Source organism: Convolutriloba macropyga, chromosome 14 (genome assembly GCF_964194025.1).
Source record: "Convolutriloba macropyga chromosome 14, txConMacr16.3, whole genome shotgun sequence".
NCBI classification, from domain to species: Eukaryota; Metazoa; Xenacoelomorpha; order Acoela; family Convolutidae; genus Convolutriloba; species Convolutriloba macropyga.
The window spans coordinates 22,713,436-22,729,321 of NC_134481.1; the positions used below are offsets into that span (position 1 = coordinate 22,713,436).

Consider the following 15,886-nt stretch of genomic DNA (forward strand, 5'->3'; position numbering starts at 1 on the left):
ATGATCTTCCTGTTGTCGCCGAGTTCGGCAATCCTTTTCTGTTTGCGGATTGTTGCAAACTCTTGGCACACGGAAATCTTGAGTCACAGATTCAATCCGACCTCGAACAAGTTGCACGATGGGTGAAAAAAAACAAGATGGAGCTGGCCCCAAATAAATGTTCTCGATTAGTCATTAAAGGACGTATACCCAGTTTTCGACTTGCAGGAGGACCTCTAGAATTATCATACTCGGTAACCGACCTTGTTGTGGTTGTCAATACTTCGCTCACATGGTCTGATCATTTGGAAAATCGAATAAAAAAGACCAACAAGTTTCTTTTAAGTTTCTTTTTTATCTGAGAAATCTGTCGAACAAAATGAACGAGAAAGTCAAGATGTATCTCTACAAATTGTTGCTACTGCTGCGAGTAAAAGATATAAGCCCACTGAGCGGGGGGTGGCAAAACAGAGTAGATCAAACTTTCCAGCGCTTGCGATTCTTAAAAAAAATGTTAGTGGCCCCTGTGGCTTCTAACGGCAGCATGCATTGAGTTAACCCCTACGGCTAAGTTTTGCAACCGTTAGAGGCTAAAGGATAAAGTTTTTAGCCTGTTCCAGATATTTGATACGTTTTAATACCTAACTGAATAACAAATTCGTCAAAATACGATCTAAAATGTATAAAAAGAGCGACAGTAGAACTCAATTTGCCGCAAGTGAATGAGCATCACTATGCCCCCCCCCCCCCCCCGCTTAGTGGGCATAAATTTTTTATGACCCCCCAGGCGCACGTGCTATTTTCTTACACGTGCTCTTTCTACTTCTGCGCTATAACAATCAGTTCCGGGCATCATTCCAAAACTGAGCCCTGAACAATTGAGTACGAGACACTCCCTCATTACTTTGCGTCATTCGTCGAAATTAATGCGTTTTGTATTTGGCAATTTCTTCGGATCTTCTCCATTTGTGCCCCACAGTGCGTTATGCATCCCCCAGTTACAGAGCACTTGCCATTGCATAGTAAATCATTATGTAAAAATATGGCCACGTGCGGCTGGGGGTGCAAACAAATGATCCAAAAATTGCTTATCAGAGAGAAGGTAAAGCATGATGTACCGACTATAATGGGAAACGCTATATTCTTATATCTCCACATAAAATGATGGGAGATGGTATGAGGAAATACCCTTAAACTCTATCCAGAAAAAAGTGCATGTACTTACCAGGATAGGGGACTTTGCCTCTCGTAACTAGCTCATAAATGACAACTCCGAATGACCACACGTCAGACTTGATCGTAAAGTGGCCATAAGTAATAGCTTCGGGAGCTGTCCATTTAATTGGGAATTTACTTCCTTTACTCGCTAAATACGTGTTCTCTTCGTGTTTCAGACATCTTGCCAGTCCGAAGTCACAAACTTTGCACGAGTACTGTTCGTCTACCAGAACATTTCTAGCTGCCAGATCTCGGTGAATGTAGTTAAGAGACTCTAAGTAGACCATGGCATCTGAAATATCAGCGCCCATCCCAATTAACTGCGGGAACTCAAAGCGTCTACCCTCTCCCTCTCTGAGGAATTTGAGAAGGCAGCCTTTTTGTGCCAGCTCTGTAACTATATACATCGGCTCCTCTTTCGAACATACAGCATATAAGCGTATTAAGTGCTTATGTTGCAACTTTTTCATTAGATGTGCTTCGCTCATGAAACTTTCAGGCTTCATTGTTCCTGGTTTCAAAGTTTTGACGGCAACTTTGGTCTTACCACGCCATAAAGCTAGCCAGACTTCGCCGAACTGACCGGAACCTAGCTGTTCGATTAAGTTAATCTCATTTTTAGGGATTTCCCATTGGTCGGCCGTTTCCAAGCTCAGATCATTCAAGTGTGGCGTTGGTACTGGTAATGGATCTCCAAGTTTTATACATAATCCAACATCGTCAGTTTCTTTGTAAAAGGTTACCATATCCTTCAGAGACGGGAACTGAGATTTCTCTGATATGAAAAACATTTTGGTCTGCGTGCTCTCTGCTACGTTTATTTTGTAATGTCGGATGTCTAAATCTCGGTTCTGCTCTGCAGGCTGTAATGCTCGCACTGATAGCGAGTAACCCTGAGATCCGTTACTTGTGGTTTCACGTGGTCGAATCAAGAACGTCCCGACCTTCGCGTCTAAAAGCAACCGCTCGGCTTCTTTACGGGTAGTTTTAGGATGGAACCAGGGACCTAAGTCGTTTTCCTTTGAGATTACAAATTTGGAAGGAAATATTCCTTCTCGATCTCCAATCCGACCATGCCACCAGTCCGAGTTTTTCCGATCGACGACAATGATTTCGTCACCCTTTTGCAGCGTGAGTTCTTTATCAGTTGTGCCCTCCCAATCATGTTGTGCTATGTATACTAATTCCTTGCCATTTTCTTTCTTTGGGGAGGGTGATGGGTCGCGTGCTTCTGTTTTATCGGGTTCAGACGGCAATTCTCTGGCTGGTTTTGTTCCGTTGCAACCCATGATAAAAGTACCTCTTTGAGTCAACAACAGGATAGCTGGAATGTATAAGTTGCTGCACTATGATCTGATTGTTTCTGATGAATAAGCACTTATTACTTTCACCCCCCCCCCCCCCCCCACCCACCCACCCCCCCCACCCAACCACCCACCCACCCACCCACCCTGCTGTCGGCCTTACAAGTTTTTAGTCTTGCGTCTGTAATGTGTTTATTAGGATCCTACGTTTCAATGTTTTGTTAGATAACCGCCACATGCAACATATATATCCCAAAATATGGTATCGTTACTGGGTTCTTTCCCATTATAGCTCTCGGGGTCTTTCCCATTATAGCCCCCCCCCCCTTAGCTTAGTGGTCAGATAAACTATAGCCCCCCTATAGAGGCGTTATTGTTGTGGGAGAGGGGGAGGAGGAGTCCCATTACCACCAGCTTACTGGTCATATAACATATAGCCCCCCCCCCATGAATGCTAGCATGCCATAAGGGGGGGGGGGGTACCCGTTATATGACCAGTAAGCTGGAGGTAATGGGATGTGAGGTGGGGGGGGGTATAATGGGAACGGCTGGACGAGGGTCTAGTCTCTAACGAGATTGGGATCTTCTGGCAGAAGCTATCAAAAACAGTTATACCTATTTTGCAATGTCGGGGTTACCCACTGTGGCTATGCTGGCTGTACTGAACTTTGTTTTCTAACCATTTTAAGATTGTGTAATTTGCGCTTTTTTGACGCGTGCTGACGGATTATTAGATGTTTAAAAGCACGATTATTTTGCACGTGGCTGCTGTCATAAATGTTGGACAGTTTAACCCTCCAAATCCCCGAGTTAAAAAGTTCTAAATAAATAATCTGATTGCTCTTGCGTTGACCGTTGGATGCCTTGCATAGTCAGGTTGTTTTAGAATCTAACCTCCTAACTAATTCATATGAAACATAGATCTATTCTGGAATTTTTTCGTTTGTGCCCCCCCCCCCCCGCCCCAGTACGTTATGCGCCCCAGTTAAAAAGCACGTGCCATTAAATTGTAAATCATTATGTAAGAATATGGCACGTGCGTCTGGGGGGTGCAAATAATATGCACCCAATAAGCGAAGGGGATGCACAAACGGAAAAGATCCCTATTCTGTTACTAAGTGGTTTTTATGCCCCCACTTACCAATTGTGTGTTGTTTTATAGCGTGTTTCCACGTTAAAAAACGCGTCCGCCTGGGGAGGGGAGCGTAAGTTATATACCCACTAAGCGCGCGGTGAGGGGAGAGTAAATGCTCAACACTCGCTTAATCGCGTCGTCCAAGGTCCTTGTTTTATTTTTTTTTAATTTGAAGTGAACAATTAAGCTTGAATGCCTCTGAATGGTAGCTTTCGAAGTAGCCAGCCAATTTCGAAGAACACGTCGTCAGCCGAGCCAACACAACGCGTTTCATTTTGAAATTGAATTGTTGCGATGGTATCGAGCGTGACATTTGGTCAATTTTTTAAAAAGCATTTTTATGAAAGCCCATTGTCTGTTTTTGATGAATAAATTCATGCTGACAAGCTGAAGTAAGAAACCTGTAGTAAGAAACCTATAGAAAAATTGTAGTATTCAGTAAATTTTTACCCAGCTATTTTGTTTCCAGGACTGGTCCTAGTCGTTCGGTTAAACAAAGAAGTGGTTGCGGCCCCACTCTGAATTTTCTTTCAAAAGAAGCAGACCAATTTAAACCGAGTCATATTTTTCGAATCACAATATTCGCGATTGACTGTTTTTTATGTCTTCAGATGTGTGTATGAGTGACAATTGTGAGGGCCAGAAGAGTGAGGAGAACAGAGTTGGGTCTGTGCAAGATGGGGCAGTTGTTGGAGCAGCCGAAGAAAATGAGATGAACGGAGACATACATACAGGTCCACCCACCAGTGCAATTTCCACCCAAGGTCATCGATCAGCTGGATGAGCAAATATTGTATCTCTGGTCGTACCCCGCCCTTTATAGACAAAATTTGTGTAGCCCTGAAAAAGTTAACTTTATGGTCTAAATGAAAACGGTATTTAATGTTCGTTAACACGACTGTCTAATGAGATTGTCCGCACTTTTCCACCGGTGTCCCAAAAAAGTCACTAAGGCCGATAACTCTGAAAATCATATAATGCTAACTTTTTCGTTGCTGGTTACATTAAATGAAATGCGATACTTTCATAAACGTACTAGGTTCAAACCTTTGTCATAGAGTTTGCTAAATCAATTCAGCGGACGCTCGCATAAAAGATCTCAAATAATTCATTTTTCCTCTGTTCTATTTAAGTACGTTTTGTAAACCCCACTTACAAGTTATGAGTTAGATAGCACATAATGGATTTATGTCGAACAATATTTCATTTATCCTAATTAATTGCTCTCGAAAGAAGTTAGAAGCAATTATTGTAAACGTGTTGGTCTTTTTTATACAAAATTTTTGCTTGACTGATTTGACTTTTCGAGTAACTTTTGCTTTGTTTTGCGATTTCTCTCTTTCAGAGTTTTCAGCAGCTGAACTGAAAAGGCGGCAGTTCACTGCTAAAAGTCAAATCAAAGGTGCGCCAAAATTTGTGTTTTTTTTCACATTAAATTTTATTAGTGGGTGTAATGTTATAAAAACCTCAATGACTTCATTTGAAGCCCCTTTAAAAATTATAGTTCACCCCTCCCCTCACCCGACTGAAGCAGGCTGCAACAGATTGGAGTTCCAACAATTTGTTTTCAGACCATGTTTTTGTCTCTCCTCGTTTCACTTTTTGTTTAGAAAGACGCCAAAAAAGTAAATACCCAACCTGTGTATTGCTAAAAACAAACGGAAAATTTGCTAACAAAAGGCATAATATTAACAAGACGGCTCGTTGGAGTCTGTGCTTAGCACAGAGTTTTTTTTAACATTTATCAAGTAACTTCTAAATTCTGTCTGAGAAACTTTTGGGAGTATCCGGAAACAACTTGCATTGGAGAAAATAACTTGTAGTGTTTGGACCGAAAAATACCGTCTTTTTTTCAGCGGAAAACGACAGCTCTTCAGCAATTTCTAGAAAGCCAGATGTAGTACAATTTGAAAGGTGGACAGAAAAACCATAAAAACTCACCTCACATTACACAAGAAAACGCCAACACAAAAATACAAAGCCCAAGACAAAAAAGTGTTTTATTTTGTTTTTGGCAATTGGCCAACAATCAAGGTTCCCCTCTGTTCATTTAAGTCTTGTTTGTTTGTTTTGTTTGTTTTTAATTTTGATTTTGCATGAGCATAATGGGACAATTTTTGAAAATCTCTTAGTTGTGTCATCAAAGAGACATAATAACACACAGTTTTAGCTTTGGACTTCCTTTATAGCAACTTGTAGCAAATAAGTAATCTTGACATGATTTCTTGAGTTTTTGCACTCTGCCTCATTTAAAGGAAAAGAATTTCCCGGACTAACTCTTTTCTCTCTATCGCTAATACACATATCACGCAAATAACAAACACAAGGACACTTATATACAACCGCACAAGCTCGCAAACAAACAAACCCCGACGTCAAAATTAACTTTTTTGGCATCTGATCACTCAATGTTTCTCACCGTTCTCAAATTTCTTGATTTTTTTCTCTGGAAAAATTGATGTGAACGTCTGTAGACAATTGTATCGGTAATTGTAAAATTGACAGAATTCTGAAATGATTTTTTTGAAGTTTTTCGAAATGTTTGTCATTTTTTGTTTTATTAGCTCAATGGGAAACATAATATTCAAAATCTCAGAAATTTTATCAGCAAGATATAGAAACACACAGTCATGGTATTGGACATATTTAAAGCCGCAACTTGTTGGAAATACTAAGTAATTTTTCTAATTTATGACTTCTGATGGTTTTTGCACTCAGCTTCTAGTTGTATCCAACAAGTAAAGAAACTTTGAAAGCTGGTCTTGAACAGTCTTATTTAGGAGCGTTAAAGAACACTGGTTATCTTTAAATTTGAGGTTTTGGCTATATCACTCTCTTTTAGTGTTTTTAAAGATATGGTAAAATTATATAGTTTATGTGATATGAAGAAAATATCTTCTTTCTTCTTTTGTTCACATGAGTTTCAGATACTATTTACTTTTTCGATTTAAAGCAGCGCCCAAAGACTAAAAAAAGTTCGTTTGAAGAGCATGTTCAAATTACAGTGAAGTGGAAAATAATTTATCATTTTCAAAAATAGTATGAACTTGGGTATTTAATTTTTCAACTTGGCAATCCATAAAGTCTTACTCTCCGATTCATCTTTATTTCATTTTACTAGAGGAGTGTAGTCCGAACTATGTGCTCTGACAAGATAAAGTAAACAAATAAGGCAGATAAGAAAAGATTTCTTTTTTAAAAAATAATGAATTTGGTTGATTTGATGTTCATTTCATTTGATGTTCATTTCATGATGTTCATTTCATGTTTTTTTAACATGTCAGGTTTTGAAAATACTCTAATGATTATTATGTCTGATGATATGAGGAGAATTTCGCAGCAAAACAACCCTAGAATTTAAAAAGAAATTTTCTGTTTTTAGTTTTCCTTTTCGCATTGTTGATTTTGCTATTTTGCGTGAATTCTAATTTGCGTGAAGTGATTAATTGCTCTCGTTGAGAAGCAATTATTGTAAACGTTTCTTTTTTATGCAAAACTTTTGCTTGACCGTTTTGACCTTTCGAGTGACTTTTACGCCCTTGACTTTTTGCATTTCGCGTGATCTAAAATTCTCTCAATCACAATTTCAAGCAGCTGAACTCAATTGGCGGCAATTTACTACTCCAAATCAAATGAAAAGTGCGCCGAAACTAGTGCCTTTTTTCACTTTAAATCTTATTAGTGGTATATATTAACCTCTAATGTGGTTACTTGAAGTCAACTATTGAACTTCTCAGTCCCATTTAGGCTCCCCCCGCCCGACTGAAGCAGGCTGTAATTGATCAGAGCTCCCACTAGTCGTTCGAGAGCAATTCTTCCAACGTTTGGTCGATTATGTTCATTTTTCCAAAAAATCTCTTTGATGCAGAAGAAATGTGCGTGTAATAGTGTTTAACCAGCAGAAAGCTGAGAGACGGATAGAAACGTTTTTTTTTGAAGTAAAATATAGGAAAATAACGGTAATTGATTTTTTTTGAAATTTTTGGTCATTAAATTGTTAATTTTTAGGCTTGAAACTGTTAAGTCATTCTTTTTTGCTAGAGCCAATTTGCTCTTATTCAGAAATTAGGTCTGTTGTTAAAACAAACGCGATTGTAAGATAAGCTACGGCAAGGCCCTGATAACCGAGAAGGTAATGATTCAGTCTAGTACGCCGGAGTTCCCGGGTTCGAACCCCTCCTTACTTGGAATGTTTTGCACCCATACAAATTTATCTGTGTTACATTAAAATTGATCTGTGTTACACGTGATACACTGTTTTTCTGCGCTAAACTTGTCTTTTTATGGAAAATTTTGTTTTAGAACCTTCGTAAACTTTTCCACTGTTCAGTTCTTGAATTCTCAGTGTCAAGGTTGTCTTTAGTTCTTCTCGAAATAAAGTTTGTTGCTAAAATAAATGCTATTTTGAGCGAAAAAGAAGCAACGCCATTGTATCTTAGTGGTTAAGATCTTGGACAGGTCTAAGCTACACTGCCTCAATTAAACTGCCCCGCCTGTCGTTCGCATTTTTTCCTACAATCGGTTGTTGTTAACTGTTTATTTTGATTAAATTGATTAACTTTTTGTTCTTTTGCTGATATTTTTTTATCAGTTATAACTATTAAATTACACTACAGTCATAATGTTTATCAAATCAGTATTCCTGGGACGTTGAAGTGTTGCTTTTTTGATATGTTAACCTCTAATGTGGTTATTTGAACTTCTTAGTCCCATTTAGGCTCCCCCTCCCGACTGAAGCAGGCTGCAATTGATTAGAGCTCCCACTAGTAGTTCTAGAGCAATTCTTCCGACGTTTTGTCGGTTATGTTTATATTTGAAATTGCTGGAAAAGATTTTGTCAATCAAGTTTTTCGGCACAAAATCCATGCAGAGATTGGTTGATAGATTTTTCTGTTTACAGTTTCAATGTGATGGTCCGCTTTAACTTCAATTTGTGCTTCAATACAAAAATAATAATTGAATTACTTGAATGGTTCCGTATCCGACTCTAGTTCTGTTTTTATCTTTCGATTAGCTGCTACCGTTAACTGCGACATGATCACTGTTATAGGCCGAATGTGTTTTGCCTATTCGTTTAAATAGAGTAGTTTAAAAGGAATCCGTAATCACTTCCAAACTTAAATGTTTCACTATATGCAAACTTCAATCAGTTCAATATTTCTGGTTGCTGTAGTTAAGCTTCGTTTTTCAACCGGTGGTTGCCCAAAAAAAGCAAAATCTTTTTTCCGTGCGTAATATATTATTTGATCAATGCTCAGAGTTTATTATAGTCAGAATTTCAACTGCAAATTTCCGATGAAGATTTTTCCCCATTTTTTAGCGTTGATCTTCAATTACCTTGACAGGTTAACGAGTATCAGTGTAAAGAGTTTTTCGTTCTTGATTTTAAAACTAATTCAATTATGATGAGGTGGCATCTGCCTTATAGTGTTCTCTCATAGATGACGTTTTTAGTGCAATGTATCTGTAACTTTTAAGTGCAAGGTATGAGTTGTTTCAAATAGTTTGATGATTGCTGGAAACAATTATTAATATTGTTATACTGTTTACTAGGAACTGAACCAGATGGGAAGAAAGCGAGGACAAGTTTAGACTCAAAGGTTGTCACTGATACCTCAGAAATACCTCCACCTGTCGACTCGAAGGAAAACGACACAGAATTGAACCCAGCAGAAGACAGCAGTCAAACAGGTGCAGAGGTGAAAGGGTCATCAGAAGAGGCATTAGATGTAGTTAAAGAAGAGGAGAAACCGGAAGAATTTATCACAATTAAAGTTGCCTACAACAAGACTATCTATGACACAAAAGTGTCCAAATCCAAGACGGTGCTTGATCTCAAAATGCAATTACAGGTATCAATTCTTTTCTGACGAGTTGCACCTGTAAATTGGTTTTTAATTGCTCTCAAACGAAGTTCCTAGCCTTATATGTGATACTGCCGGTTTTTAATGCAATTTTTATACTTATTTTTTGTCTGATAGTTTTTTTTTTCGTCTGACCCTCAAATTTTCCCCAGCACTGCTCCCCTTCCCATAACCCATCAAACTTTGTATGCGTAAACTCGCGGTGTAAAGGTAAATTTTATATAGCTTGGATACCCTTTTATACTCGCTTCACTTTTTGCCACTAATCCACTTCCTTAATATGCTGCTCCTACCCACTCCCACTTTGTTTTTGTTAGGTTTTGGGTTTTTGTCGGCTACTCAAATTATTTCTTGACAGATTTGAACACATAATCTCTTTTGATTTCCATTTGTTCACCGCTTGTTCAAAATTTTGAATAGAATCTTGGTTTACTTTCCTAGGCTTGTTTCAATCTAGTCCCATTGTGCTCGAACCAGCATTTGCTCGGCAAAGCAATGTAAATTGAACAGAATCATTGTCTGTAATGTGACTCTTGTGGCATAATATATTAGTACAATGACTTTGTTGAAATAATGTTTAACGCTAAATAAGTTAACTGTCTTTTCTATATCCACTTGTCACATTGATTATTCTTTTGAAAGATTTTTTTGAATAAAGTCGGATTTTGCTTTGTACAGGGCCGAGAGCTGAAACGAAAATCAAATCTGAAAAGTTTCAATTTAAGAATGAATTTTGTCAACTCGTTTATAACTTGACAATTCATTGTTGTGTTTTTTTTCAGTTTTATAAATTCCAAGGCCCGGGAGCCATTTTTTACACCTAAGCAATAAAAAGTAATACGTTAAGATTCAATCAAGATACAATACTTGTGGAGCTTGGTGGCACGTGCAGAGCAAAAAAAGTCAGCATAGAATTGTATATAAATTTATAATGAGTACCGGTGCCCTAAATTTATAATGAGTACCGCCTCAGCCATGCCCTACATTGCGCCAAAGGCGGGTATACGCACCTACGACACAACGAAATCAGAGACGTGTTTGCAAACCTGATAGATGACGTTTGCCACGATGTCCAGATAGAGCCAAAACTTAGTCGCTCGATGGAGAAATTTTCTCGAGTAATTCTACCACTACTGATGATGACGCTCGACTGGACATCAAGGCAAACGGTCTGTGGGGCTCCCGCTTTAATCGCACTTTCTTCGACGTGAAGATTTTCAAACCCCACGCGAAGAGCTGACCTAAGACCATAAAAGATGCATATCAATATCACGAGAGCATCAATCGAAATAAGCACGAAGAGCGAAACCGAACACAGCAGCTTCAACGCACTTGTTTTTGCTTGCTCGGGCGATGCTGGGCCATCAGCATCGCGCGTAATGAAACAACTCGCAACCAAGATCAGCGAAAAACGCGAAGAGACGTACACCGACACTATAAGCTACATCGGAACGAAAATCAGCTTCGCACTTCTGAGGATTGTAATCTCTGCTTGAGGGGATGTCGCGCCCTCAAGCCTCGTGTTCTCAGTGAGACTTCGATTAGCGCTGTCGTGGAGGAGGGAAGGCTGCACTGAGTTTTTGGCTGCTTAACTTTATTCCTTTGCTGATTCCTTGATATTCCATTTTTATTTTAATCCTTCCATACCAGTTCCCTCTGTGTGCTATATATATTTATAGGTGCTTTCCTCTCCACTTGGTAGTTATTTTTGTGACTGGGCCGTCTTTGCACTGTCTGGAGGGGAACAGCTTGGAGTGCAGCATTCGGTTAAGTGCTACTCATCATCCCTTGTTTTCCGACCTACATCCATCGTTGCCGGATGGTGTACACGGTCCTTTTTTTTAAATACAAATTCCGTTTGTCATGAGAAAATCAAATACCCAAAAGATAGACAGGTAGTTTTAATACTAAATGTACTTTTGAAAGTCTACATTATGTGGACAAAATAAATTACATTTTTCTCATCCTTGGGCAATAAAGTCAAGCCCATATAAGGCCTTGAAGTGATAGGACTAGATAGAAAGGTTCATTGTTAAAAAGAGAAATATGTTTAATTATATTAAAACATAATTTGGGACGTTAATGTCGATAAAGGAAATCAAAATTAGAAGTGGGGTGAAGCCAAAAAGACCAGTTTGGGACCCCCGTGTTTGAACTTGGTTTTAACTAAATGGGAGTATGTCCAGCTAACCAGCCCAATGAAAATGGTTCGCACTTCAAAATGTTTTTGTAGCGTAATCGATTTCAGATTTTTGTTCTTCTTTCAATCCCAACAGGAGTTATGAGAATCTATGGAGGCCATTTTCCGGAACTCTGGCAAACATGGCTTAAACCCCTGTCATTCAATTTCAGTCAGCTGTGCTTAATTGCATACGCTAGCTGATGGCAGGGGCTATTAAAAGTCATCAAAAAGATCTAAAATTTTTTATTTACTTTACTGAAATGGTTGGAATTGAACTATAAAACGTTCATTTCGTGCATTTTGGTTTCCCTAAATTTGATGAGGCAGGCGTCTGTTTCAGCATTTTTTGTAGTCGTGTTTACGCAATTTTTTGACACTTTTTTAACTTTTACATTCCTAACTCGAGTGTTATTTTACCTTCCTAATTTTGAGCTACTTGTACGCCCTTGAGTTTTTGAGTTTTTCGTGATCTAAATTTATCTCTCACAATTTTAAGTTCGTGAATTCAAGTGGCGGCATTTCACTGCAAATGTCAACTGAAAATTGCGATAGTCAAATGAAATATCAAATCGATTCTAGTGGTATTGCATACTTTGAATAATTGCATACTTATCGTTACATATCGCTCTTATCTTTGGTTACTTCTGGGTCGTCTAGACTCACATAAAGTGCAGCATGGCAAGAGGTTTGGAAAGAGTATTCAATTGATCAATTGATTTCGTTGCCTGGTCTTATTCGTTTGATTGTGATCTTAAAGTCATTCAAATATTAAAGTCATTCGATTTTAACACATCATTCAAATATATCAACAAAATGAGCACCATATAACATTAATTGCGACTCAAATAAATGGTGAATGAAAGTTCAAGAATTTTGACATTGAATGTCATAATTGATTATCACAATTGGGCTGTCTGTTTAAGACCTCTTTTTTCGATTTTTTGATATGAATCACGCTGAAGTAGTGAAGTAGCGAAAAAGGAGAGTAGCTTAAGCTTGTTGAGTTTTTTACAACTGTTTAAAAATGCAGTGTGATTTTTTAAAACAAATTGCTGTTTTGAATTTTTTTGCTATATTGTTGCTATATGACTAATGTTTACAGAGATATTTTTCCACAATTTTTATATCTATATATGTGTTCTAATGGTTTACAGATGCAATTATGTGTACCTCTCAGAGGGCAGATAATAGTTTTTATGGCTGTTTTTATTACTATTTGTTTGCAAAGTATTTGTTCTTTTTAATAGCCGCACAGCGATAGCTGGGGCTATTATTGACCTTGGTTTTTGACTCTTGGTTTTTTCGATTCGAAGAGGAGTATTGGTTTTCTTAAGGTTTTTTTAACGGAAGTACTATTCGTTCAGACGATGTTTTGACCTAAAAGCGAAAGTGAGTAAAATTGCCATGTGAACTAATTTCTTTTGAACGTTTTTTGATCATGCGAGAAGTTTTTTGATCATGCGCTGCGTTTAGTGAATGACTTTTTGACTTTGAAAAGTAATTTTTGACTGAATGGCACATATAGATAACCGTTTTTAGCCGTTTTTTCGTCCAAGTGGCCCATTTTTGTTTATTAATAGCCGCACAGCGATAGCTGGGGCTATTGTTGGCTTTCTCTTGGTTGTTTTTTTTTTCGTTAACTAAAAAATCAAGAAATGTGCCAATTTTGAACTTCAAACGTATTTTCAGACTCTGTAAAACACTGTGGTATCAATTTCCGAGGTTTACATTTCAATACAGCATCGAGAAAATGTTTCGACAAAAACCAAATTACAAACAGCTGGCAGGTACGCTTGACTTACCTCACTCACAAAAATGACTTCCTCACTTTGAAAGTGACTTTTATTTACTTTAATTCACAGAAATAAGTTCAAATGGGTGTGCGTCACTCCAAATGAAGGCTATTAGAGCGCAGCTAATAGAGGCAGCAGAAACTTATAAAGATTTTTAATCAAAATATAACATATCAGCCTTCAATGAAAAGACAATTATTTTTGGTCTGTCTTTTTTAATGTTTTTTTGAGACTGCAGATCTATGAAGCTATTGCGGCTTTTTTCTGGCAATCTGCCAGCTTTGTTTATTTTGGTTTTTGTCGAAATATTTTCTCGATGCTGTATTGAAAGTTAAACCTCGGAAATTGATACCACAGTGTTTTACAGAGCCTGAAAATACGTTTGAAGTTCAAAATTGGCACATATTTCTTGATTTTGTAGTTAATTTTTGGCTTTTTTCTAGTAATTTCTTCCTTTTTGAATCTTTCAGCCTTCTTTTTGTCAAAAATCATTTCATATAGCAACTCACCTTTTATAATTCATATACTCAACGCTTTCTACCTGGATGTAATTTTGTGTTATAAAATTTTACATATGCTAATCTGATTTTGGAAGTTTTTTTACCATTTTTTCGCATTTTTGTTTGTATTTTGGTTTTAATTACTAGAACTAATCGTTTTGTGGATTTCAATTCCGTTTCAATATAAATTCAATCGTTTTTTGGCGCTAAGTATTTGAGACAGTTATGTTTTTCATTGAAAAATTTTCATAAATGCGGTCTCAAAAATTTATTGAACATTTTTATGCAAATTGTTGTATGTTTAAATTTTCCTTTTTCTTTTTTTGTTCTGTTCGGGTGGATGAATCATTGTCTCGGATGACTCGTTGTCTTTACTATGTCTCGAATTCTGAACAATAAAATGTATTCGTTTTTCTTCATTATTTTATTTTTAATTTTGATTTTTAACTTTCAAAAATCAAGAATTAGTCTTGTTACTGTGTTCTTTACCTGTGTCCATATTTTTCACATTCTAGTTTGTATCATTCTGGCTTTGTCCTGGCAGCTACATTTATATTCCGTTTTCAGTTGTTAAAAAACTGAATGATTTTTGTTAGATTTTCAACGTTTCCTTGGTTTGCAATTGATTTCATTCATCATAAATTATTTTTGCGAGTTTGTTAGAAAACCTGTTCCAAAATTTCAAATTTTTACCATTTTTTGCAATTTTCTTTGGAATTGTTTTTGAACAATTTTTTTCCTTTGATTAGTATTCTGTTGCTTGTCTTCTCTATGATTTCAATTTTTGAGTGTCTGGAATATATACATCAAGGACGAAGTATGTGTTGCTTTTGTCTTAATTTTAGTGATTAGAAATCTAATTGTAGTGATTTTCTGCTTCTTAATTTTGAGAATTCTTTTTTGAAAAATTTAACTTCTAAGTTTCTAAGATTATCCGCCGTTTCCTTTCGAGACCTCTGAGATTGGAATCATGAATTATTTGAATGCATTTGATAGCCCTGTCAGCGTTTTCAGCCTGGCAGTATTTTGATCCTCCTAATTATTTCGGACTTTTTTAACGTTACCAAACGCTACCAGTATAAAATTTGCTGCATTTTGTTTCTCTTGGTGATAGTGATTTAAATTTCACCAATTTTTAGATCAGACCTGGTTAGGTAATGAGTTAATGGTTTAATGCAAAAGGTAATTGCTTCAGCTGCATTTACGTTTTTTTTTGAAGTTTTGATGCTTCGAGTCGCTTCCGGAATTCTTCCGGCTGTGTTTTTTGTTTCGTCGAGATTTTATTTACGACCATATGACGTCACTACCACTTTAAATCTGCTTTTTGTTCATTCGCTCATGCAATTTCAACTGAAATGTGTGTGTGACGTCATTTTTCGCTCTTAGTGGAGTGAGTTTTATTGTTCATTAGCTTGATTAAATTTTTGATCACACTTGACTTACCTCACTCTCAAAAATGACTTCATCACTTTGAAATTGACTTTTATTTACTTTAATTCGAAGAGAGAAGGTCAAATGGGTATGTGTCACTCTAAATGAAGGCTATTAGAGCGCAGCTAATAGAGGCAGCAGAAACTTATAAAGATTTTTAATCAAAATATAACATATCAGCCTTCAATGAAAAGACAATTATTTTTGGTCTGTCTTTTTTAATGTTTTTTTGAGACTGCAGATCTATGAAGCTATTGCGGCTTTTTTCTGGCAATCTGCCAGCTTTGTTTATTTTGGTTTTTGTCGAAGTATTTTCTCGATGCTGTGTTGAAAGTTAAACCTCGGAAATTGATACCACAGTGTTTTACAGAGCCTGAAAATACGTTTGAAGTTCAAAATTGGCACATATTTCTTGATTTTTTAGTTAATTTTTGGCTGTTTTCTAGTAATTTCTTCCTTTTTGAATCTTTCAGCCTTCTT

The 15,886-nt window shown here is 37.1% G+C and overlaps 1 protein-coding gene and 1 pseudogene across 2 annotated transcripts in view; one reads left to right on the plus strand and one right to left on the minus strand.

The window, feature by feature from the left end:
* LOC142352972 (ubiquitin domain-containing protein UBFD1-like) overlaps positions 1-15,886 on the plus strand; it is an 86,558-nt gene that overhangs the window by 35,328 nt on the left and 35,344 nt on the right. Inside the window, exons 2-3 of one of the 2 annotated variants that reach the window (XM_075405135.1) lie at positions 4,246-4,400; positions 9,190-9,488. In XM_075405135.1, the coding sequence (XP_075261250.1) occupies positions 4,256-4,400; positions 9,190-9,488 (444 nt within the window). In that variant the 5' untranslated portion in view covers positions 4,246-4,255. The remainder of the gene's footprint in view (positions 1-4,245; positions 4,401-9,189; positions 9,489-15,886) is intronic. The other variant, XM_075405137.1, reaches the window with a different exon arrangement.
* LOC142353501 (proto-oncogene tyrosine-protein kinase Yrk pseudogene) lies at positions 1,166-3,277 on the minus strand (annotated as a pseudogene).